The sequence below is a fragment of the Anabrus simplex genome, chromosome 1 (genome assembly GCF_040414725.1).
Source record: "Anabrus simplex isolate iqAnaSimp1 chromosome 1, ASM4041472v1, whole genome shotgun sequence".
Taxonomy (NCBI): domain Eukaryota; kingdom Metazoa; phylum Arthropoda; class Insecta; order Orthoptera; family Tettigoniidae; genus Anabrus; species Anabrus simplex.
The window spans coordinates 819,405,333-819,432,603 of NC_090265.1; the positions used below are offsets into that span (position 1 = coordinate 819,405,333).

At 40.0% G+C, this 27,271-nt stretch overlaps 1 protein-coding gene across 2 annotated transcripts in view; it reads right to left on the minus strand.

The window, feature by feature from the left end:
- Positions 1-27,271, minus strand: part of LOC136857575 (SET domain-containing protein SmydA-8) — a 210,208-nt gene that overhangs the window by 163,335 nt on the left and 19,602 nt on the right. For both annotated transcript variants that reach the window (XM_067136349.2, XM_067136348.2), the window contains exon 2: positions 6,535-6,677. In XM_067136349.2, the coding sequence (XP_066992450.2) occupies positions 6,535-6,677 (143 nt within the window). The remainder of the gene's footprint in view (positions 1-6,534; positions 6,678-27,271) is intronic.

Genomic DNA, 27,271 nt, shown 5'->3' on the forward strand with positions numbered 1-27,271 from the left:
AGAGGGTGCCGGCTTCGATTCCCGGCCGTGTGGGGGATTTTAGCTGCATCTGATTAATTCTTCTGATTCGGGGACTGGATATTTATGTATGTTCATTCACACACAACGTCCGGCTCCATGGCTAAATGGTCTTTGGTTCAGGGGTCCTCGGGTTCGATTACCGGCTTAAACGGCGTCAAATCGAAAGACCTGCACCACACACCATTATTATTATTATTATTACATACACAACACACCACACAACCATCAATGACACGAAATAGCGGATACATGTATTTATTTATTTATTTATTTATTTATTTATTTATTTATTTATTTATTTATTTATTTATTTATTTATTTATTTATTTATTTATTTATTTATTTATTTATTTATTTTACTATCTGCTTTACGTTGCACGGACACATATATGTCTTATGGCGACGATGGGATAGGACATGGCTCGAAGTAGGAAGAAAGCGACCGTGGCCTTAATTAACGTACAACCCCAGCATTTGCCTGGTGTGTAAATGGGTAACCAGGAAAACTATCTCCAGGGCTTACGACAGTGGGATTCGAACACATTGTCGCCCCAATGCAAGCTGATAGCTACGTGACCCAAACTAAGCGGCCACTTGCTCGCTACATTTATTTAGATAGGGATGGCGTCACGAAGAGCATCCGGCCATAAAACAGGGCCAATCAGAAATATTCGATTCATTTCGTGGCCGCGACTCGAGCAGGGTGTGGGAAAAGCGGCAGAATAGAAGAAGAAGAAGAATAAGAAGAGTGCGATTACTGAAACTAGGATTGGTTGAAATAATTAAAACTACTGACTTGTTTTTGTCTGGTCTGCCTAAAAGAATTTAACCTCATTCGTAATGTAAAGCCGTGGCTACCAGCGACACGCAGAGAGACGTTCAACCGTGAAGACAGAATGTCACAGGCAGAGCGCCAATGAAAATAACATAGAGGAACACAGTCGTGTGCAGTGTGAAGTTCATCATTTTAATTTCAGCCAGCGTTCAGCTCGTAGCGAACTAGTAACCATCAATGGTCAGAGGTGGTTGAGATGAACGGCGATCCGATTGCTAATACCCGAATCCTCAAAATATGTTAGATACGTGATAAATTGTATACGTTCCGATTTCATTTCTTACAATCTAGTGCAGAGGTTCTCAAATTATTATGAGAGTGTACCCCTCACTCATAGCTAAAAGTTCAACGTATCCCCACGAAAAATCCCTGAATGATAGGTTTAAAAAAAGGATTTCATCGTGTTTTTCGCCCCAACACGATCTATTTTAATTTTCTAATCATATAATAACGTATGGATCGTCTCTATTACCCATCGATAATTTACCTTGAACAACCCCTAATAAGGTCTCTGCGCAACCATTGAGACATTTTCGTTGATTATAAACAAGTACTTTAAATACATATCGTAACTAAGACGAGATTATGAAATTAAATACAGTTTTATAACACATCGAAAGAAATTTAGGAGTTTCTGTCTGTATCAAATGCAACACAAGATACCCTATTGTATGAAAGTTTCAAAAACGCTAGATTTTAGTCTCAATATCAAATTAATAGTGAGAAAGAAGATAGCCTCTGTGGTGTAGTGGTTAGTGTGATTAGCTGCCACCCCCGGAGGCCCGGGTTCGATTTCCAGCTCTGCCACGAAATTTGAAAAGTGGTACGAGGGCTGGAACAGGCTCCACTCGGCCTCGGGAGGTCACCTGAGTAGAGGTGGAAAACCGTAAAATTAGTTAATGGGACGTTAAAGACACTAACATTAATATTTGATACCAGGTGATCTTATTAACCGTTGTTCATTTTCTCAGTGCACTGACGTATTTTATCAGTTATGTCACGTGCACGGCATGATGGTTTTTTTTTTTTAAATCTTGTGATATTTGGAGTTGTTTGGTAGCACTAGAGCTTGGAAACAAGTGAGCAATGAAAATACGAACATTCTATGATCTGTCTGAGATGGAAGAGGAGCTTAAAATGTAACGTTCTTTGAAGAAATTATAATCTAACGTACACAGCATTGAGATGCCGAGGTGCTGGAATTTAGTCCCGCAGGAGTTGTAGTGTTTACAGTGCACTATGCTTTCTGGTGTGGGCTAGAATAAATTTGTTATTTTCAGTGACCTGTCTCAGTCTCATCCTTGGCTTTGACAATATGAAAGTGACTGAGGTATGAGCGATGCTAATAATACCATCCCTTATGCAGCCAGTCCCTGTTATGAATGGTGTGAAAATATCGCTCATAAGTTTGGTTGGTGCATTCGTTTCTGTGGACTTGGCAGACTGATATGTAATAGCAACTTCTGGCCCGGTGAGAAAAGCAATGGGAAACTACCTCACTCCTCATTTCCCTAGTATGCCCCTTCAGATACACCTAGGCTATCTATGACAGTTGTTGGTGGAGCCGTGGAGGATCAAACCAGCCTTCGGGCTGAATATCCAACATACATATCAATAAATTAGGCCAATATCAAACAGTTCAGGTTCAAAAATTATACAAAAGATCAGTTTAAAATGACGTCCTATATGCCTTTTGCATACAAATAAGAAAAATAAATTAAAATAAACGAATAGTACAAGCAGTGAGAAAAAAATTCTCTACGCGGGGAGTCGAAAGGCACAACCATCGAATTACTAGTCCAAGCTCTTACCGCTACGCCAACTACTACCCGGCGTGCGTACTAACGTAAATGGCTTATACGGTGCCAGAGCCGCGTGAACATTTTTATTTTCTATACGCTTGGCCATCTGGAGTTCCCACTTTGGGTACTTTCATTTCTAGCCAAGCCCTGCATGTTCTATAAATTTGAGCGAAATCGGTGGTGACCACTAGGGAATGCCCCCTTGTTAGGGTGTAGTTCTGAAACAAAGCAAGCCACCAGAACACTTGTAGTCGAGAACGCGCTCGAATTACAAGTGCGCAGTTAAAACGTATTCGAAATGCCGTTACAAAAATAAAATAATAATACGATAAATCTCGGGTCGTGCACGGATAACCCGCAAACCGGAATCCGCACACGGATAATCGGAAGTTTGCTGTACTTAACTTTACTTGTCAAATCGCTTGCATTACTTGACAGATCTTCAAGAGTCTTCAAAGTTAATTAGAACGTATATTAATCGATCAAAGAATTGCCAAGTCTTTGACAGAATTGACCAATTGAATTCAATTATAATGGTGCGCGCTAGGCCTCTTGGAAAGATGAGCACATCTTGAACAACTTTATTACACTTCGAAATTATGGTTGATACTTCCTTTTCTTGAAATTAGGACATTCGAATATTCTTGCAGAACATTCTTGCTGCATAGCAGTGCTCAGTAAACCATGGTTGGACATCTCTAACAGAAGGTACACCTCAACCAAGCACCGGCTGGGATTCCAAGTACTGTACTTCACACTACTGTACGCGCACGTTTTGTCTTGTCTTGTCTTGCGGATATTTATTTGGGATTCAAAAGACTTTTTCCCAGTCACAAGATCATTAATATGTTACATTTATATCACAAAAACACACGTTTACAACACGAATGTCCGATTTTAGCATGATCCCACGAAGATAGATGCACTTAAGGAAGTAAGATTATATCGGGTATGAGGAGGGTTATGGAGGTAGTACATTCGGGACTGAGCAAAGACACAAAGAACTTAGTAAGCTGGAATAGGAGTAACGTGTGACGCTGTACGAGATCGGAAAATAATAAAAACCTTGAAACAGAATCTACTCACCAGGGACATTGAGAAGTGCCACCTCACAAACATGTCGGAACAAAACCAACTGCAAAACTAAATCGTGATTACAATTTTATGCGAGTGTTATCAAGGTACTCATTTAAAATAGTAATGATCGTAGGCGAAGGTTGGTGCAACAAACTGAAAGTCGTGTACGCGCACGTTTTAGTGATAGATTTTTGTACTCGATTGAGGAGTAAGAAGGGAGCACTGCCGGTTCCGGTAGAACTGCCAACTGAATGAAAATTAAATCTGAATTGAATCGATAATATGATCGATCGATATGAATTTTCTAAACCTTTATTATCTTACGCCAACAACTGTGTCATACACCCAATATATAATACTGTATAACATTTCTCGATGCGAAACGTGTTCCTAGCATGAATTCTATAGTTTGACTTTGCGTGTAAACAACAACAGTACGAGTACTTAAAGTGTACGCCAGATGTCGCACAGCGATGATAAGTGATTCTTAGTTTGTGTTTCAAAGGTTGCCAATACGAATCTCGAAGATAACCGAAGTCGACCGATTCAGTACTAGGGTGTAAATCTATCGCTAAAAACTGCGCAGATAATACGCATGTTATCAAATGGTTGATCGCACACTGCGCATTTTGAGCTGAATTCTTCTGTACAACGTTGAGTAGGCTGTTCAGTATTTAGCTACAGAGGAAGATACTTGTCGGATTATAGTCCGCGCGGAACTAGAGTGAGATTGACGTTGGCTCGGTGTTGCCACGTAGTATTACTCAACGAAGTGCTCTTCGCGGCAAAGTAAGTACCGTACGTTAAAGATGCATTTTAAAGGATGCAAGCAAATATTCAAAGTAAAATATACAAATAAGCATATGTTATGCATAATTAAGTTCAGTGTTTGCGGCAAGAACAAATATTTATCAATGTCAACAATAATAATTCCCGTACGACTGTTGCCCATTTACAATAGATTGCCTTACTCCAGTTCAAAGTACTGTCGTACATAAAAAAAATATAACGTCCCAACTTTGTTCTTTTATAGGAATGCCTTTGCCGGGACGTTTTCTCTCTTCACTTTCCGCCATTGGATTGAAACTGAAAGATGCTAGGCATATAATATAAATAAACAATATTTTAAAATTTACTTTACAACTATAACTACGCTGTTATTATGCACACGTCATCACAGAAACTGCTTATGAATAACAGTACTACTACAGTCGAAAACGTTTATTGTGACTTCGCTTTAAACGACGTATTGGATATAACTGCGAAATCTAAATCCTATATAAACACTGTATTTAAAAACTCGCTTAGTACGACATATCGTATAAGAGGGCGCATTTTTGATCACGTTTTCGGATAAATGTATCGGCTACTACGTCCAATGTTACTTTTTGCTCGTTACGTATTTTTGGATTGTTGACAACAATGTAACACTTATTATTTTAGATTTCAGATCAGTCTGTCTGTTAAATAGTCAAGGCAAGCATTGCTTGGGAGATGTCACAAAGTAAAAGAAAAGTGCTTAATGTAGAAAAGCCACACATAATACGGCGATTAGAAAATGGAGAATGAAACTTCAGCATAGCGAAGGATTTGTGAGCGTCACACTGAATGATTTCTGCGATTGAGATCCAAGAATGGAAGAGAAAGTGCCGAAATATGAAAAATGTGCTTTTCTTTTATAATAAGGGGATATATTAGCCATGCCGCATATGGTGGTAACTTGTGCAAGTGCCTGAGGTGGTTGGCAGGAAGTTCAACAGGTAGAGCCACAGTCGAATGTGCCCAGTTAAGTTTGATGGGGATGGGGGAATGTGCCAGCGTCTCGCTCTGCAATTCTTCTGTGCTGTCCATTGTGTCAGTGTGCCATCACTCATGTATTTTCTAATTTCTGAGCCATTTAATTAAAAAATGAAAATTATAGAAGCTAAATATTGTTATGTAATTATATAAAATATTTTGGATGTACTGCACTTCAACGGCCGTAGGTAATCATCAATTCCTTTCGTAGATGAGGATGAAAGTGCCATTGTCCTCGGGAACTCTCTTACTGGCGTTTACTCGAGAAGAAAATTCTGGCACTTTCAGCCTTTTCCACTTTTGGTACTCAATTGGAAGGACAGAGAGAAAATGGTCTCTTTTCGAAGAAAAATCCTTAAAAGTCAAGATTTCCAGAATATCTGAGTAAAAAGATATTTGAAGAATCTTTACTTATATGTTGTAAGCAGCAAAGAATAAATAATGTGCCGATCAATGGACCTACTCTTCAAGCGGAAACCAATTCAATTCCTTGCAGTCCCGCGCCACATATACAGTACTTCTTTCAGTTATGTTTTTCGAAGTTTTAACCTTACAGATATGGCATTTTCAGCAACGAAACAAAAACCCGGTGTGTGCGATTGTCGGCTATAACGACCGTCGATTGGCAGTCCCTTCGGGATGGTTATAACCGATTTCTACTCTATACAGGCGGCCACACAAATACAAACACAAACTAACCTTCACTGTTACAGCCACAGTGAACACTCCTGGGGAAACCTCTCTCTATCTTCGCACTATTACGAAAACGGCAACATTATCTTAAGCTTTCCCTCCCTTCCCTTCGCTGGCCCACGCTCTTTCGTGGTTACTCGCATTGACTCGTCAAATTCCGGGTTTTCAAGACAACCTACTATGGATTTCTTCCCACTCCATCCCCATTATAGCTGGAGAACACGTCTTGAAGCAACTGTCAATCGAATTCTAGTTGCGTGCGGGCAATAGTATTCGTGGAGCTGATAGTCACTACATCATTGTTCTTACCTGCCCATCACGTCTGAGATCTCTATGCTGTACGGTAGGTTCTCTTTCTCCTCTTCCAGCTCATCAGCAGAGTCCTCTCTTTTCCCAAGGCCTGCCACTTTTTCTCCATGTTGCCTGTTGCGGTGTTTCTTGTTTCCAGCTTTCTGTAAACCAACATAACATTATTATACATTAATTCATCATCTGTCATGAATTAAGAAAAAAATCCACAGTTCTAGCTCTTCAGGAAAGCAACTCAATGTAGGACACATCCTACGGATATGAGCTACGAATTTTGGATAAATAAGATATAATAAAGTATGAGAATATGTTATTTATTTATTCCTAAAAGTAGCGGGCGAGTTGGCCGTACGGTTAGAGGTGCGAGGCTGTGAGCTTGCATCCGGAAGATAGTGGGTTCGAGCCCCACTGTCGGCAGCCCTGAAGATTGTTTTCCGTAGTTTCCCATTTTCACACCAGGCAAATGCTGGGGCTGTACCTTAATTAATGCCACGGCCGCTTCCTTCCAACTCCTAGCCATTTCCTATCCCATCGTCGCCATAAGACCTATCTGTGTCGGTGTGACGTAAAACCAATAGAAAAAATCCTAAAAATTACAGTCCTTTTCTTCATCATCATCATCATCTGTTTACCCTCCAGGGTTGGCTTTTCCCTTGAACTCGGCGAGGGATCCCACCTCTACCGCCTCAAGGGCAGTGTTCTGGAGCTTCAGACTCTTGGTCGGGGATACAACTGGGGAGAACGACCAGTACCTCGCCCAGGCGGCCTCGCCTGCTATGCTGAACAGGGGCCTTGTGGAGGGATGGGAAGATTGGAAGGGATAGGCAAGGAAGAGGGAAGGAAGCGGCCGTGGCCTTATGTTAGGTACCATCCCGGCATTCGCCTGTAGGAGAAGTGGGAAACCACAGAAAACCACTTCCAGGATGGCTGAGGTGGGAATCGAACTCACCTCTACTCAGTTGATCTCCCGAGGCTGAGTGGACCCCGTTCCAGCCCTCATACCACTTTTCAAATTTCGTGGCAGAGCCGGGAATCGAACCCGGGCCTCCGGGGGTGGCAGCTAATCACGCTAACCACTACACCGCAGAGGCGGACCAGTCCTTTTCTTAATCGTCGTTAGTCGGTCGATTAGATTGACAGTTTGCCTTTTTCTACCACTACGAGCGGTAATGTGAGTCAATGCATAGTTTCACTTAAGTCCTTATAACTACATTCGGTGAGGAAATTTTACAAAAAATAAAAATTCCTGAGGGTATTGAACCAAGGAACACGTTAAGGAAAGATTTATGTAAATACCTATAAGTTAATTTGCCTAGTATTTGAATCAAACATAAAACGAGTAAAGAAACAAGCGATTTTAAGAAGTTTTTCCGGAACTGCATTTAGGTCGGAAGTGATTTTCGAAATTTGTATTTTTAGTTTGATAGAGCTATTCAAGACTCACAATTTAAAGCATTTCCGGGCGCTTTATCCCTTCAACTTTCGGTAAAATTGAGGAAATTGATTAATTTTCCGTTTTTCGTAGTATGGGGACCCCTACTTTGCTGCTAAGAAATGTTTTCCACAATAAAATAATGATTTACGAGTAGAGAAGAGTTTGTACTCACTATAAATATAGATTCAATTGCAACGCCGTAAAGGCTGCTTGCTACACAAAACATCTGGACAATATTTACACTAGTCTTATAAAATTAACAGCACTCTCCCCACTTCCACTCCTCGGTTTTTTTTTTTTTCGTCGCCGTAAGACCCAGCTGTAGCCGTACGAGGTTAAAGATACAGCAAACGAAAACCGATCGCCTATTTAATACATTCCAGAGCTACACAGGTTAAAATTCTATCTTACACCGCAAATGACAATTTAGTTCAAACTAAATTTGACAGTTATAAATATCATAAATTCTAGAATTACGTTTTAAGCCATTTTTGTGACATTCATAGAACTCACACCTTTTTCACGAGTAATACTTTAAATTATCAAAAATGTTATTATTGCTGCACTATGCAATGATATTACTTTTTGCTTAATGAATAACAGAAATTTTATTTTTCTTTAAATGACATTTTGCCATTCCCATCCAAGGAATTGTAAATCGTAGCTTGTAAGCTCAAACCTTTTACTTTTGTACTCTGTAACACAAAAATTATAACGTGTGTTTTGGATGAATAAATATAAGAAAATAAAACTGTTTGTGTCGAGCGCAGTATAAATCAAACCGGAATATCTTGAAAAGGTCAGGGATTTTTGTTGCGATTATGGAGTTTTATTTTAAATAATGTATCCCAATCAGCACTTCACTGAGTAGTGGAGGAGAGCTTCATAATCACAACAGAACGTCAGTCCTCGGTCGCTTCCCTGCAAAGTGTGCTCGCTCTCTCGCTTCACTGTGACGTATGCTTGCTGCCCGCATTTACGTCACGCCAGCCCGGCCGCACTGGGCTAGCCTCAACGGGTGCCCAGCTGAACACCTCTGGTGTAGAAGGACATAGATTAGTAGAGCAGCACCATCGGTGCAATGGAAAATATTGATCATCTACCAAAGTACATATATTCAAATCGACTGTAAGGGAAGCAGGTAAATATTAACATGCAGGGTGATCGGAAACATCGCGAACCGGGTATATGTGTGTTAAAGGATTGGTCATGCTAATGAATATTTTGAAAAAAATTAATTCCGATATCTCACGCCGTTGTTACTTTGTTAGCTTCTGAAATTAGCCAATCATACTGCTTCGCGGGCGGGTTCAAATTTGCTTTCCGAGACGATGTTGCTAAATCTGCATGTGAAGACCGGTTAGAGAGCCATGCCGGGAAATCAGCATCAAACACAAACACTCCGTGGGTTTCAGCCGGTGTCACCGTAGGATACTTGTTATGGCGCGATCCTGTCCGTGTTTAAACTCCTTCCATTGGTGCTTTCAAGCTGGCCTTAGGCCGCGTGCAGATTTAGCAACACCGCCACACCGAGACCATTTGAATTCTCCCGCGAAGCGATCTGATTGGCTAGTGTCAGCAGTTGATAAAATGGACAATGGCGCGAGATATCGAATTGTTTCTTTCAAATTACCTATCAGTATGACCAACCCTCCAACGCTCATATACCCGGTTCACGCTGTTTCCGACCATCCTGTACAAGCATTTATTGACTTCTACATCATGGCCATCATCATCATCTAGGTATTCTGCCTTATGGCAGGTCTTGTCATGGGATGAACCACTTCCACTGTTGCCTGTCCTGCGCCAAGTTTTTCACGTCAGAATATTTATTTCCTTGGATATTGTCCAACATTTGATACTTTATGCTTCCTCTTCCTCGTTTGCCTTTCACCATTCCTTCTATTCCTTCTTTCAGTAAACAGTCCCTCCTCAAACAATGTCCGATCCAGTTCATTTTCCTCCTTCTAATGATTTGTAACATATTCCTTCTTCTCCAACTCTTCATAACACCTCCTCATTCCTTACCCGGTCTTCCCATTTCACTCGTTCTATTCTCCTACATACCCACATCTCTAGTGCCTCCAATCTTCTCTAATCTTTCTTTCTCAATGTCCAAGTCTCTGCGCCATACAACGCTATGCACCAAATGTAACACTTAGCAAGTCTTTTCCTCAAATCTTTGTTTAGTGGTCCACAAAGTAATTTTGATTTTTTCTTAAAGCCTTCTTTTGCTATGGCAATTCTTTTCTTAATTTCTGTCATGCAATACATATCATCTCTGATCATACTTCCCAAATACTTGAAGTTACTGACTTGCTCTATTTCTTCTCCCCCTATACTTATATGACAATTTCTACCTTTTCCTCCAATTATCATACTTTTGGTCTTCTTCTTATTAATTCTCATTCCATATTTTTCTAGTTTCATGTTGAGTTTATCTAACATTTGTATCATTTCACGTTCGCTTTCTCCCATCACAACCATATCATCTGCAAATCTTATACAATCTACTCTCCTACCTCCAACACAAACTCCACTTTTTCCATTAAAACTTTCATTGATTATTTCTTCGAGATAGATGTTGAAAGTGTCGGTGATAAAGAGCATACCTGTCTTACCACCTCTTCCTAATTCAATTTCTTCACTCAACTCATCTCCTATTCTCACCCTTGCTCTCTGGTTTAAATACAAATTCTTTATTAGCCTTCTATCCCTCCAATCAACTCCAAGTTTCTTCATGATTGTCATCAATTTGTCCCATCTGACACAGTCAAAAGCCTTCTCAAGGTCAATAAATACAGCATAAACCTTCCTGTTTTTGTCTATGTACCTCTCTCCTATCACCCTCAGAAATCCAATGGCGTCTCTTGTTCCAACTCCTCTCCTGAAACCAAACTGTTCTTCACCTATAAAGTTATTCAGCTTTCCATATATCCTTCTGTTGAGCGTCCGCAGTAAGACTTTGGCTGCGTGTGAAGTTAGACTCAATGTCCTATGTTCTTCACATTTTTTGCTGTTCTTTTTCTTTTCCATAGGGATTAAAATGATTTCACCAAAGTCCTTTGGCCATTTTCCTGTCATGTGTATTTGATTTCATAATCCAATCAACTCCTTTCTTCCTTCGTTATTTAACGCTTTTAACAGTTCAACAAGAATCTCATCTATTCCCATTGCTTTTCTATTTTTCATCTCGTTCAGTGATGCTTCGATCTCTCTTCTAGTATGGTTTCCCCTTTATCACCCCCTTTAACCATGTTCTTCTTCTGGCCGATTGTCCCGATCATATAGCCATTCTATGTATTCTTCCCATCTTTTCATTTATTTCTTGGGGTTCATATATCATTGTGCCATCTGTAGCCTCTATTTCCTTATTGCTGTTTTCCTTCTCTTTTCTCTTGATACTATATTTGTTGCTTCTTTGTACATCAAGTCATATTTCCATTCTTTCTCCAGTTGCTCTATCTCATCACACTCTTCTGTCAACTATTTCTTCTTTGCTTTTTCTGTTTCTCTTCTTAATTCATTATTTAACTTCCTGTTGTTACGCTTTCCTTCTTCTGTATTTACTGTTTTCCATTTCCTGCGTTCCTGCATTTTACTTATCATTTCTGATGTTATCCATTCCTTCTTTGTCCTTTTCTTCTCCTTGACTCCATGCGTTTTCTTAGCTGCTTCTTTTATCCTATTTTTAAAAGCTTCCCATCTCCTTTCTATATGTTCTGTTTCATTTCCTAACGTTTTATTGTTACAATACTCATCCTCTAGTTCTCTAACACGTGTCTTTGTCTTTCAGTTTCTCAACATTAATTTATTCTCTCTTCTTTCCTTTCCATACTTTTTCAATTTAATCAGTACTTCTGCTACAACTAATATATGGCCAGAATAAATATCTGTTCTTGGGAAATATTTAGCATTCCTTAGGCAGTTTCTGTACCATTGTTGTATCATTATATAATCAATTTGATATTTCTTGTCAGATAATCGAGATATCCAAGTATACCTTATCCTTTGTGCTTGTCAAACAAAGTGTTTCCAACCACCATGCAATTTTCATTACAGAATTCAATCAACCTTTCTCCCCTCTCATTTCTGTCTCCCAATCCAAATTTATCAATGGTTTTACCATCTGATCCTTCACCAACAACCGCATTCTAATCACCCATTACAAAAATACATGCATTATTTTCCTCTTTCTCAATGAGTTGATCTATCTTCTCATAACACTCTTCTACCTCTTCATCAGAATGATTACAGGTCGGCAGTCTTATCATCATAATCCTTCCATTGATATATTCAACCTTCATAACTTTGTTCTTCATTCGTTTTCCAATCATTATTCCAACTCAATACAATCCTTTTTTATCTTCACCCGAATAGTACATTTGGAAGTCACCGCTTTCTAGTTCTCCACATCCACCCCATCTCACTTCACACATTCCAAGTACATCCAAATTATTTCTCTTCATCTCATATTTAGCGTTTTCTAATTTTCCTTCCTGTAAAAGGGTTAGAACATTCCACGTCCCTATCCGCAATAATTCTTCTTTCTCTTCTTCTTCCCATATTTAAAAAAACCTCGCTGTACACCCCTCCCGGGGATCCGAATGAGGGGAATCTTTTCCATGGCTAAATGGTTAGCGTGCTGGCCTTTGGTCACAGGGGTCCCGGGTTCGATTCCCCGCAGGATCGGGAATTTTAACCTTAATTGGTTAATTTATCTGGCACGGGGGCTGGGTGTAGGTGCCGTCTTCATCATTTCATCCTCATCACGACGCGCAGGTCGCCTACGGGAGTCAAATCGAAAGGCCTGCATCTGGCGAGCCGAACTTGTCCTCGGACACTCCCGGCACTAAAAGCCATACGCCATTTCATTTCATTTACCTTCGAAATCTTTTACAAAGAGATCCATCTCTTGGGAGATACTGCCAGTGGTGGTTTCCCGTTGCTTTCCACTGTCCTCCACATCCTGTCGGTTCGCTGACCCAGATTCCCGCTAGGGATGATACCCAATCTTCCGCTGTGTTGCTCAGCTTAACAGGGGCACCACGTGTAGGTAGAATTGTGGAGAATTGGGGTGAAAGAGGTTAAGAGAACTCTCTTGTTGAGTTCTTATATTCGCATCTCACCCCCATTTATTAGCCAGAGTCACAAGGTTGAATTAATGACTCCCCCAGGTCATCTCCTGGTGTAATAAAATTATTTGCAGTTCTCTAAATCGTTATTTCATCACACAAGTTTTATTTTGTATAGTACTCTCCATTATTATCAATGACTGTTTGCCATGTCCCGGGTAATTTAAAAATAGCAGTTTCACAGAAAGTTTCAGGGTTTTGTTTGATGAACTGTTCGATGGTCCTTATGTAGTCCTCCAATGAATAAGACCGCAAATTCTAACGAGTCGCAACACACACGTGTCGTCTCGCGTTGTAATGATGCAACACTAATTCACTGTTTGTTAAGTCTGGCCGTTTCTATTCAATAGCTTCTTTCAGGTGGTCTAGTTGAGAACAAAATCTCGTTTACTTCATAGTGTGTCCATTAGGAAGCAATTCGTAGTAGAGAATGCCTTTTCAAGCCCACAAAGTGCAAAGCTGTACTTTTCTGAAATGGAGATTTGGTTTAGCCATGACTTTTTCCTCACAATGTTGTCATATATGATCCACTTCTCATTACCCATCACCAGACGTTTCAGAAATGGATCATATACATTGTGCCTTAGTAAGGAGTCACAAATGCATACGTGTTGTACCAAATTCCGTTAACCAAATTCATGTGGCACCCAAACATCGCAACGAAGTATCTAACCAAGCCTCTTCAGATGTTTCATCGTAGTATGGGGCGATATATTCAATACTTCAATTATTTCCCCGCTGTCACCCTTGGGTGAGTTTCAGCCAACTCCTTGTTACGACTGAAACAATGGATCTTTCGGTATGAAGTGTGTCCTTCAAGGAGCGAAATACAGATCGAAACATAGAAAACCATTTCTGGCATGTTCGATCGGTTACCGTACCTTCACCCTAAACAGCACAAATATTCCTCAGAGTTTGTGAAAAACTTTTGCCATTGCGGTAATAAAACAACATAAGGTGTCTGAAATACCCATTTCAACTTTTCATGCAAATGAATAATACCGCAGATGCTAGCGAAGTCACCGACAGCCAGGTACACACTGAACAGCTGATTGTGAGTAAATAAGTGATGCGGCAACTGTTCTACCGCTGCTGTAGAGTGGGTTGTGGCTTTCCAGGCGGAATATTCCAGCTGTATGGATTTAAACGCAAACCTACCAACTGTTATTAAGGAATCCAGTTACATTTCTGGTAATACATAGTGTTTACAGTGCACAACATCTTCAGATATGGACTAGGACAAATTTGTTACTTTCATTGACCTATCTCCAACTCATCCTTGACTTTGAAAGTATGTAAGTGATGGAGGGGTGAGCAAAGTTACTGTCAGTTGCGCATTCCGTAGCCTTGCTAGAGGGGTCATAGCATCTCGTGCGGGGAGCGAGAACAGCAAAACCTTCCTGCGTCAGCGTAACTGAGTTAGTTTCGGCAGGCATTGCGTTAAGAGTGTGGAGGTCAGGCATACGTTGTGTTACTTGTGAACAATCAGCACTGTTTTCCTTAGGGCAGTATCACAAAATCACTACAGCATAAATTCAGTGCGGCATGCTCGTTGCCAGCTGTTTACCTTTCCGTGTGTTTAAAGATCTCCGCTACTAACTGTAACTGTAACATCGACCCTTACGCAACCAATCCCTGTTATGAATGCTACGAGATCATTGCTCATAGGGTCGTTTCCTCTGTGCATATCAGTGGACTTGATAGACCGATAAGTAATGGCATCTTCCAGGTCAGTGAGGAAAACAACGGGAAACTACTTCACTCCTTATTTCTCAAGTACGGCTATTCAGTGCCACTTAGGTTAATGGTGGATTTGTGTAAATTTAACCAGCTTTCGAACTGAGAACTCAACATATACACGGTGATTCAGCTAAGTTCTCCACCTCAAATATCTTCTGATTCGTTAAAGATATAGACATTCTGTTTTCAAATTCTTAATTCTTAATACAATTTAGGAATTTGAAAACAGAATGTGTAGGGGAGAGTCGTACAGTACCGGCCACCTTAAAGTTTTCTCTTATAAAAAATAAAATGCTGTACGGTATAAGATTTTCATACAACGATTTTGTAATTTATTAAATGCTTTTGCAATGTCAGGGTGTGATTTCCATAAAATCTTACCAAAAGTTTATAATATTTAAAAATACAACAAAGCTTAATTTCCAAGGACTGCAAAAATCTTCTTCCAGTACCGGCCAGTTTCCATTTTCTAAGATATGTATGTCTAATAAGTTAATAACATCAAACAAATACAGAATGAAATCGACAACACATAATTATTGAAACTGACATCCACTAACTTCTAGTTTGGTTTAATTTTTGGAATAATTACCAATAAAATACAAAATATTCCCTTGGTCTACATATCCAACATGCTCCCAATCTTTGCATTTGGTACACTGCACCCATTCTTCATCCAATGAGTCACAACAAATAATGCATAATGTATTTTCTTCCATTTTCTTTGTATTTACATAATAATCACAATAAAACGGCTTTCCGGCAGTTTTGGTTTCTTTGTTGAACTGGTGAGGCCAAAGCGAATGCTAATTGTAATTTCTTTCCTGCTCAGAGACACGAAGTTTATCTAGATATTTCATGTAAGTAACCAACTGATTTTACATATCGTAATTAAAGGATTTTTTAATTCTTCCCATCTGAGGAGTTAGATCCACAGCCACACCAACTCAAAGTGCTCTCAGACGATCTCCTAACGTACTTCTTGGCACACAGAAAGCCTCAGGCTTGCAGTAATTTTGTTAGAAATAACTTACTTTAGTGCCATCTTCATCCCGTCCTCGTTTCACTTTCATTTTATTTTACCCCTTTTCTCGGTCATTTCACACTGGAATGTGATAAGAAGTGGATATAATTTTATTTCTTTAAAAGTCCTATTGGCTGGTACCAGATAACATATGGTTAACCAGTACTGTACGAAACTCACGTGAAGGAACTTCCCCAACTGGATATTGTTTAATAGACGATGTCGTGAAACTCTTACCGGCTACAACATCCTCAAAGAATGTATATAATATATACTGGTAAGTAAAAACGAAATCAACAGCTTACGTGGAAATGGAGTAGGCCCTACCTGGGGATTGAAAATAATTTTCGCGCGCAATCGTAAGCCGGCCAGCGTACAACACTCACATTTCACACAAAACTTAAAACGCTAAAAGAAACTATCAAAGTATGAAACGCGGGAATGTAGCATCCTTCATATGCCACCTGTAAGCTACTGCCATATAGCACCTAAAACGAGAACCAGCAATGGACAATACTGCAAGCCGGCCAGTACTGTAGGACTCTCCCCTATATCTTTAACGGAACAGAAGACATTTGAAGTGGAAACTTAGCTGAATCACCCTGTATATTAGGAAAGAATAATATCGTTTTCACTGCTGTATTTCATGAGTGTATTGAAACGAACATTAATGATCAGTACAGAATCAGACCGATATCACATGGTCGATTAATATTTTACTTTTATTATTATTTCTTCTATCGTAATCGTCCCTGATTCATCTGATGGCCTTGCTATTTACTTCGCACGCACATAAGGTAGAAGAAGAAACATGTTAATTGGAGCTCGGGAGGCTTACGCACAGTGAGCCACATAGTGACGAACGAAAGTACCACTTACTATAGACCAACGGTAAGGTATTCTTAAATTCAAAACATGCTCGTTAACAGACGATATTTTCTTCTGAAGACGTAGAGCAAAGTTCTCTGCGAAAGGTAAAGAATTTTACCTTGTTTCCTTGACACAGTAAAAGCTATTATCGTGTCTACAATTACGGGCCGTGAATGCATCAATAAAAATATTATTATTATTATTATTATTATTATTATTATTATTATTATTATTATTATTATTATTATTATTATTATTATTATTATTATTACTAGCTGATGTACCCGTGCTTCGCTACGGGATTCTACATTGTATACTGAATTCTAGGTTAGGTAGTGTACACTTTGTGAGCAAGATTGTATTATATTGCATAGCTCTTAACGTTAGCCTAGAAACGCGACGGGAAAGTCACCAAACGTATTTTCTTATATGAAAACTGGGTTAGGGAATTTTCTTTGTAATGGTAAGCCCGCTTGCCTACCATCAGTCACGATCAGGTTGGGAGTTTTCATTATAATTGCAGACACTCACTCTCCACCTGCTTTTTTACATCCTCAGAAAGACTGTCGTACTGGTTTTCCCAAGTGAAATGAACATACGTCATCACAATGACGTCAGTAGGAATGGCGCGATGAAAAGCAATATGAAATACTCGATCAAACGAAAAACCACACAATTCCTCACTTTTAACGAACAGTACTATGCTGCCGATCTAACAGTCCAAAGCTCCAGAGCTGGAATGACCAAGCCGCAGGCAGCTGTGATCCATGAACACTCTTAAACGTTTTTCGGGGCGGGGGTCGAATAGTGGAGAGTCCCAGGGCAAATCTCTGCCCTTTTACTAATCTGTTTCCTAGGAGTACCCGATGAGTCGGAAAATCTCATTTCACTACACTGGCGGCGGAAAAATCTATCTGACTTGGAGGCAAATTTTCCCTCCAAGCCAGAGGAGAAAAACCCTCTTCACTGCTAATCTGAAATAAAATGAATGTAGAATTTAATAAAAGTGAAGAGGAAGACGCTTTTCTTAAGAAACTGCTCTTTTCAGGGTTGAATTTTGAATTATTTAGTGAATTGTAGTGCTATAATTCGGAATAAGCCTAAATTGTAATTCTAGACCAAGTCATACTACTATTATTAAGTGAGCCTCTGCCAAATGTGCACACTGCTTATTCGAAACAGCGCGTCAGAGTAGGGATTGAATAGCTGGAATACTATGATGAACCAGTGTGTTGCGTACCAGCAGTATAAGGAAATGTATGAACCAGAGGAATGGCATGCTAAAGAAAAAGTTTTCTACCTCCCCAGCTATTTCCCGCCAATATTCAGTCAGGCTGTTATACTCGGTACGCAACAGTCATCCCATCTATCGGAGTTGAGGGCACCAATAAGAGGCAAAGAACATCACAACAAACAATGGTCAATGTAATGTTAATGTTGATCAATGTTATGCGCTTTCGATATTGTAGGCCTTCACATTTAGTTTTCTTTCGACTCTGAAATACTTCTCTTATCATATTCGGTATGGTAATACTGAATAAAACATGAATGATCGGAAATTGTATTATCTATAACTTTTGCCATGTAGTATTTTTGTATAGGAACAATAACATAGGTAATTATAAATTTTAGGCACCTACCCCTGAACTACCATTTCATCCAGGGTCAGTAAAATTGTTTATAGCTTAGACTCTAGTTACTTCTTCCACGACTCTACATGCCGACTTTTCATTAAATTCTGTTTACCCATTTTCTCGTGGCTCGGCGCTGATGTGGACTAAGCAACAAAAAACGAAATTCATGAATATCTGTGTTATCATAGCCTGTACGGTAAAACTGTGTAAGACATAAATGATCGGAAATTTAATTCTATGTAACTTTAGTTATGTAGTATTTATCGATAGGACCACTAATAATATAAATATTTGAGAATTGAATTTCAGGCCTTCCCCTAAACTACCATTTCACTCAGCGTGAATAAAATGATTTATAGCCTAGACTGTAGTGGCTCATCCCCCGACTTTACATACTAATTTTCGAGAAATTCTCTTCTGTCGTTTTCTCGTGATGCATGTACACTGACTGACAGAGCAAATGCAACACCAAGAAGGAGTAGTCAGAACTTTATGCCAATTGCAGGGTAGACTGACGTCACTGAGGTATGCTCATGATATGAAATGCGCCGCTGTGCTGCGCACGTAGCGAACGATAAATGGGACACGGCGTTGGCGAATGGCCCAATTCGTACCGTGATTTCTCAGCCGACAGTCATTGTAGAACGTGTTGTCGTGTGCCACAGGACACGTGTATAGCTAAGAATGCCAGGCCGCCGTCAACGGAGGCATTTCCAGCAGACAGACGACTTTACGAGGGGTATGGTGATCGGGCTGAGAAGGGCAGGTTGGTCGCTTCGTCAAATCGCAGCCGATACCCATAGGGATGTGTCCACGGTGCAGCGCCTGTGGCGAAGATGGTTGGCGCAGGGACATGTGGCACGTGCGAGGGGTCCAGGCGCAGCCCGAGTGACGTCAGCACGCGAGGATCGGCGCATCCGCCGCCAAGCGGTGGCATCCCCGCACGCCACGTCAACCGCCATTCTTCAGCATGTGCAAGACACCCTGGCTGTTCCAATATCGACCAGAACAATTTCCCGTCGATTGGTTGAAGGAGGCCTGCACTCCCGGCCCGGCGTCCGCTCAGAAGACTACCATTGACTCCACAGCATAGACGTGCACGCCTGGCATGGTGCCGGGCTAGAGCGACTTGGATGAGGGAATGGCGGAACGTCGTGTTCTCCGATGAGTCACGCTTCTGTTCTGTCAGTGATAGTCACCGCAGACGAGTGTGGCGTCGGCGTGGAGAAAGGTCAAATCCGGCAGTAACTGTGGAGCGCCCTACCGCTAGACAACGCGGCATCATGGTTTGGGGCGCTATTGCGTATGATTCCACGTCACCTCTAGTGCGTATTCAAGGCACGTTAAATGCCCACCGCTACGTGCAGCATGTGCTGCGGCCGGTGGCACTCCCGTACCTTCAGGGGCTGCCCAATGCTCTGTTTCAGCAGGATAATGCCCGCCCACACACTGCTCGCATCTCCCAACAGGCTCTACGAGGTGTACAGATGCTTCCGTGGCCAGCGTACTCTCCGGATCTCTCACCAATCGAACACGTGTGGGATCTCATTGGACGCCGTTTCACTCTGCAAACTCTGCCCCAGCCTCGTACGGACGACCAACTGTGGCAAATGGTTGACAGGGAATGGAGAACCATCCCTCAGGACACCATCCGCACTCTTATTGACTCTGTACCTCGACGTGTTTCTACGTGCATCGCCGCTCGCGGTGGTCCTACATCCTACTGAGTCGATGCCGTGCGCATTGTGTAACCTGCATATCGGTTTGAAATAAACATCAATTATTCGTCCATGCCGTCTCTGTTTTTTCCCCAACTTTCATCCCTTTCGAACCACTCCTCCTTGGTGTTGCATTGTCACTGTCAGTCAGTGTACATACATACAGACAGACAGACAGAAATTACGGAAAAGTAGAAAGTGCATTTCCTTGTTACTGAGGACATGACCGATAGAGAAATACCATCTTTTTCAAATTCTGAGCATTGTACAGATAAAACTCTTATTTTATATATAGATTATTATTATTATTATTATTATTATTATTATTATTATTATTATTATTATTATTATTATTATTATTTCTCCGTTATGGTTTTCTAGGGACCACGAGACAATTTGAATGCCTCATCCTTTGTTGTTCCTTCTTCCTCCTCCAATACTCCTTCATCTGCTCACTATGCCTCATTTTCCTCTACTAGGACCATTTTGAGCCAGTTTTCTTTCCCTCGCGACCTTGGAATCCTTCCATTTTCAACACTTTCTTTCTTAAAATCTCTCTCTCTCTCTCTCTCTCTCTGTTGCTTCTTCTTCCCTTAAGTTTTTTATTTCTAAATCTTTCTTGACTTCATGAATCCAGGTTGTTGTTGACTTCTTGTTCCAAAGATATTTGGAGATCTGTTTGGTTAACCTGTTGGTATCCATTCTATAAAAATGTCCAAAAAATATCAATTGCTTCTTCGGCATTGTTTCTGTTATGTTTTCTATGTTCTGGTATATGTCATCATTACTTCTTGATTTCGAGAGTTCTTTAGTTCTTAGCGTACTCAGTATTTTCCGTATAATTGTTCTTTCCAGTACTAATTTATTCAGTTCGTCATTCAGTACTAGATATTCACTCGCGTATAGGCATTCCGGTTTGACTACCGTGTTGTAGTATTGTATTTTGAGGTTTTTAGATGAACACTGTTTGTTGTAGATATTCCTAGTTACACCATATGCTCTTTCCATTTTGTGTATCCTTTCTTCTACAGCACATTTTTCGAAATTATTCTCTTGAATCGTTCCTCCCCATTATTTGAACATTCCTTATTCAACCGATTTCTGTAATTAGAAATTCTGGAGCATTTTTAATGTCTGTCATAAATTTGTTTTTCTAAAGAAATTATTAATATTGATATTATTATTGTAAAATATAATTATTTCTTTCTTAAGTTTCTAATTCTCCTTCAGTAATTTACTATGTCTGATAACTAGGGTTCCCAAGAAAATATGCCCTAAAAGTAGCTAAATATGATCTAAAAATAATAAAATCATTTTAGGGATATGTAGGAAATATTACAGTTTCGGGCAACATTATACATGCCAATAAGTGGTTAACGGTAACATAGCAGACACATTTATCACGCAAACTGACAAAGCTACAGTAGGTACTTTAAACTTTATACATTCATTCAGTAGCATAACCCTGAAGCGCAGTTCTCGCTCTGTTTTCCAAAAAGAAAGACAAAAATTCGAATTATTACCATGCTTTTTGGTATCCGTCGGCGTACGTTCGTTCAGCATCACGTTCTAGAGATCATGTATTCAAAGCCTGCTACCTGTCTGTTTCGGGAAGAGAAAGAAAATTAAATCTACTACAGTATATTGAAATCCTGTGTTTGAAACTCGACACAGATAACATGTGTACCTTCTTAAAAACGAGGGGAGTCATGACTGAGACGCTGCGATTTTTGGCCAAGAAATCGAATTTTAAATTTTAAATTTATCAAATCTCCCAATTCTTTCTCTTTTAAACCCCGTCATTAGTTTTCCCCTAAGGTTACTTTTTAAAACTCCAAATTCCGCATTTAAAGGCTAGCAGTTAGGTGAATATAGAGCAAGCCAACACCCCTCACCCTGTCGGACAAAATTAGCTTGTAAATTCTTTCGGACCACCATTTTAAGAATCTCGCTGGCATATATTTACTTTGTAATAGGTCTAGGCTGTGCGTAAGTGGAGAAAGACTTCCGAAGGAGTAATTTACAGTCCAGGGCATTTTCAAAACAAGTATGTTTATTAAATCTTTCAATTCTTATCGGATTCACCTGAAATTTTCAGAGAATGTTTCAAAATGTACAGGAAATAAAAGTAGTTCTGCATTTTATTATCCGTTGAATATTACCTTCATATTTTAACTCCTGAAATAGCACGAAACAAGATGTTTTTCTATTGAATGAATAATGAAAAACTGAAAAATATATCTCCAGTAGTTTATACGAGTACTCGACTGCAAAACCCGTAGTTGTTCTTAAATATGCGAGTATTTTTGATAAGTCTGCCAAATGACAGCCCAAGAAACTGAAAATTATGACGCATGGAGTATTTTCAATGAAACATATAAAAATAAATATATTTTTTTAATAACTTAGCAACCAATTAACTAATCAACTCCAAATATTTTGTGGTGCTCTATCTTCTATATATGTGCTTGTATTTTGATTTGTATAAGTGGTAAATTGTTGAAGTTCAGAATTTCAGTCATGACTCCCCTTAAACAAAAATGCTCCAAATATATCTCATATCACAAAAGAGAGGAAAATTTGACCAAAACAATAAAATGGCCAAAATATGCATTTATATGCAAATTAAATTTGCTCACGGGCCCATCCTTCACAGTTATTTTTCAGATTTTGGTGTAAAATGAGCTCAGGAAAGAAATATGACTTTTCCTTAACATTCGAATCTTACTGATAACTTTCTGATAATTTGAGCCTAGCCTGCCGGATTCCACATCCCGTCCGGCAAGGCTATTTCTGAAGTTATTCTACTATCATGCAGTTTTCAGTTTAATTTCTCTTGATTAAAGTTCTTAAATTGTTTGAGCAAGATTTGAAGGCGAGTAAGTCTACACTAACGTAAATTCCTTCAAAACGTAAGACGAGGTAGCGTTTGAGAAATGACGAATAGTTTTTGTACGTCCTTACATCAGAGGGCTGCTAAAACAGGAAGCTCTTGTTAATGTTGCTAATCCACCACGGCCAGCAGAGTGGTACATTATTAGCAGGTTATTCACACCTTATGCACCACTATATATACCCTTTATAGTACCATCAGCCTCCACTGCCCACTAGTGTTTCTCTTTTGGGACTTTTGTTTTCGACTACCGAAAACTGTGCTCCTGTTTGGTTGCATAGCCCTCACACCAACATCATAGATACGCACCTCAGTACCACAATGCCTCTAGTCACAGGCAAAATAAGGTCTACACCCACATATTGTCTACCTAACCTCAGACATACCTTTCCACCACATCTTCGACGTAAAAACGGTCTCCTCCGGGAGTTCAAAATAATAATAATGACTAATTCCCAATTACCAGTACATGACCATATCTTTGGTGTCCATCTGAATCGTCTAAGGTCTCGAAATCCGCCAACAATAACTGCAATATAATTGAATAATTCCAACTTCAATACAACTAAAGAATGGCAGCGAAGATAAATTACTATACCTGAGTCAACTCTGCCACAAATTGGTTCGGCTTCCTCGTAAAACCTTATCTACTCTGAGCAGAATACGATCGGGTCATGATAACTGCGCAGATTTCCGCTACAAATGGAAAAGTATTTCTAAACATAACTGCGATTGTGGTGCCTCTAAGCAGACTTTCCAATGTCCAAAAAAAGAAGTTACAGAGACGACATCGGTAATTTTTCTCATGCTTTTCCAGAGACAAATGTTTTCATAAACAACCTGGACATAAAAATATAGTTCGCTTTCCAAAATCATGTATGTGTGCATTGTATCTGTGAAGCCATACGCTATATAAATAAATCTAGTTTTTGGATTTGCATTTAGGCGAGTAATTTTTGCAAGCGCTTTAATGCCCATACCACCAAGCAAAACTGGCCAATATACCACATAAATTCAATGAAAAGCATTAGCAATGTATACATTCCACAAAATGTTATATTTCATATAATTTCGTTAAACTCTACATATGGCTCGCAACCAATCGACCAAGTTAAATTACTGGCCGTGCAAGTAAGAAAGTTTGGACGTGTGACAACATTAAAGCGTCTTCTTAACCAAGTTAGAAACAACGTTTATCTAACACACACACGCGTGGTGGTGATGTATAACTTGTTAGGAGAACAGAACTGCTTCCTGCAGTTGAAACAATAAGCTTGCCATTCAGTGCAAATAACAACGTCCGTCTCATGCAAAATCGTTCACCCCTCGTTCAACGACCTTAGTACAGAACAAAACCTACAATTATCATGAGAAGACGCCGGAAAGGTTACCTCAGGCGGTAAAGCGCTGGTTTTCTGGACTCAAGTTGGCGGTTTCCTCAAATACGTAAGCCTCGTGTCGGTATATTTACTGGAAAGTTAAAGAACTCCTGCGGGACAAAATTCTGGCACTTCGGCGTTTCTGAAAAACCATAAACCTAGTTAGTGGGACATAAGACTATTATTATTATTATTATTATTATTATTATTATTATTATTATTATTATTATTATTATTATTATTATTCGTTCGAATGTGCCTACTTTGGACCACGCTTGTTCAACTGTTGGGCTTTGATCTCTGCCCAATATTCTCGCATTTTCTGCCGATGTAACTCCTTTCTCTCCTCTGTTCAGGAGGTACCCTTCTTCGGGGTTTTTCCTGAAACCCGTGGACTTCTTTCATGGTATGTCGTCCAGACGTCTGTTTTGAAGATCTCATATCACCAGTTCTTCAATGTTCTTCTCAGTTTCTGTCAGCCAAGTGGTACGAATCTTCTTGTGCTGCCAGAAGATGAACAGGCTATAGGCCAGTCTTTAGGGAGGCAGTCTTACTACTATATGGACATAGGAAGCTACTTTCCTTTTCCTAGCACAATCAGAGAGCCTCTCTGTATGTTCACAGAGCTCGGAATTGTGCCGTCTAAGGAATTCTTCATCTTCCTTTACCGGATTAAGATCTTCCTGAGAATTCTCCTCTCTCTGACTTCCAGTTTCTCCATTAGACATCTTCGGTTCAATGAAAGACACTCCATGGTATACAGAGCTTCTGGTCATATGACTGACGTGTAGTGTTTCAATAATGTTATTTGTTTTACGCCCCACTAACTACTCTTTTACGGTTTTCGGAGACGCCGAGGTGCCGGAATTTAGTCCCACAGGAGTTCTTTTACGTGCCAGTAAATCTACCGACACGAGGCTGACGTATTTGAGCACCTTCAGATACCACCGGACTGAGCCAGGATCGAACCTGCCAAGTTGTGGTCAGAAGGCCAGCGCCTTAACCGTCTGAGCCACTCAGCCCGGCGTGTAGTGTTTCATTTTCAGGTTGCGTGACAGGCATTGCTTCTTATAAGCGTTCTTTGTCAGTCGATAGGAGAGTTTCAACTTGTTGACTCTCACGAATAATGATGTTCTTTCTAATAAGTTGGGTTCAATCCATTCGCCGAGATACTTAAATTTCTCAGTGCTCTTCATTTTTCCTTGTTCTAGTAGATCTATTATTATTATTATTATTACTATTATTGTTACCGAGTTTTCGTGGAACGCAGAGGTGAAAGAAGGTGCGGGCTGGAATGGGTCAAAGATTAATTTACAAGGTTATGTTTCTTTTCAGATCTTAAATTTTAACAAAACTCTTCACATGGTGAAAGAACAAGATTTCAGGTACAGTTCAATTTTGGTACAAAACAGAAAAACCAAGAATTGGTCATTTACAATCTTGAGCTTCAAGCTCATAATTTACAAAGGTCCCAACATCGCAAATGTTGCGTTTAGTTAGATAGACAAGGAGAGATATCTCCCAAAACACAATTTTCTATAGCACTTTGCTCCAACGGTTACAAGTTACGGCCTTCCAAATGCACCGCACAAATATCTATTACATTACTAGAAAAGAGCTTACATGCTCTATAAATTCTACCAAGGAGACTGCACATTAGAGCGGCTTTGCTCAATAAAATTACATTTCTAGGCTTCTCTAGGCACAACCACAATTTACAACACTATATTAATTACCTTTTAGTTTACACAGGAGTATCTAGTACCCATTCTACTGGACCTTCATGAACCGGGCAAGTTGGCCGTGCGCGCAGAGGCGCTCGGCTGTGAGCTTGCATCCGGGAGATAGTAGGTTCGAATCCCACTGTCGGCAGCCCTGAAGATGGTTTTCCGTGGTTTCCCATTTTCACACCAGGCAAATGCTGGGGCTGTACCTTAATTAAGACCACGGCCGCTTCCTTCCAACTCCTAGGCCTATCCTATCCCATCGTCGCCATAAGACCTATCTGTGTCGGTGCGACGTAAAGCCACTAGCAAAAAAAAAAAAAAAAAAAGGACCTTCATGGAAATTAACAGGATCAATAACTTGGGCTTGCGGCCCGACGACGCAGAGGCTAATCCCACACTACTGAAGTGACTAGAAGGACAAGTTAATTTACAGTTTACAAGAGGAAAGCAGTTACAAAATCGTAGTCACCTCAAGATAAATTGAAGGGGAATTTGAGAGGGTAACGCACTCTCTTTCCCCGGTTTTCAGGTAAGTACCTTTGACTTACTTGAACTATTACATGAGCAGAAAGAAAGGTTTACATTTTAGAAAATTTACGGTTACATCACTAAAGATAGGGAACCTTCCCCTCGGGTCGGCTTGCGGAGATAACTACTGAGTTAGAAAATGGTGGCCATTACCTTAGCTGATGTTCTGCCTGCCGATGAGTGAGGCTTCCGCCTCCTGTCTGTCTTAGCACACACACTCAATAACGCGATGATCAGTAAGACAAGTTCACACAGAAAAGCCACCGCTTTTGTACCCGAGAGTAAGTTTTGAGAAGCTCTGGACTAAATCCGGACATATCCTCTCATTTTATTGGATAGTCGAAAAGTTCCAAAAAGCCTATGATTGGCTGAAAAATAAATACACAAAATTTCTGATTGTTCGGAAACCAACGCTGGCGGGATGAATAAGAAGTGTTGCAAACCTTGAAGTATCAAGCGCAAAGAAAGTCCATCCAGTTCAGAAAACCTATAAACACAACATTTCTTCAAATCTCTAGTTATTCCACTTTGTACCAGAGTTCTTTAATGGAGGTATCTACGGAGGAAAGTCCAAATTTCTTGAAATAGTTGTTGCAACCAGTGGTACACCAATACAAAACAAAGAAATCCAGTCAGTTTAGGAAACTTTAAAAT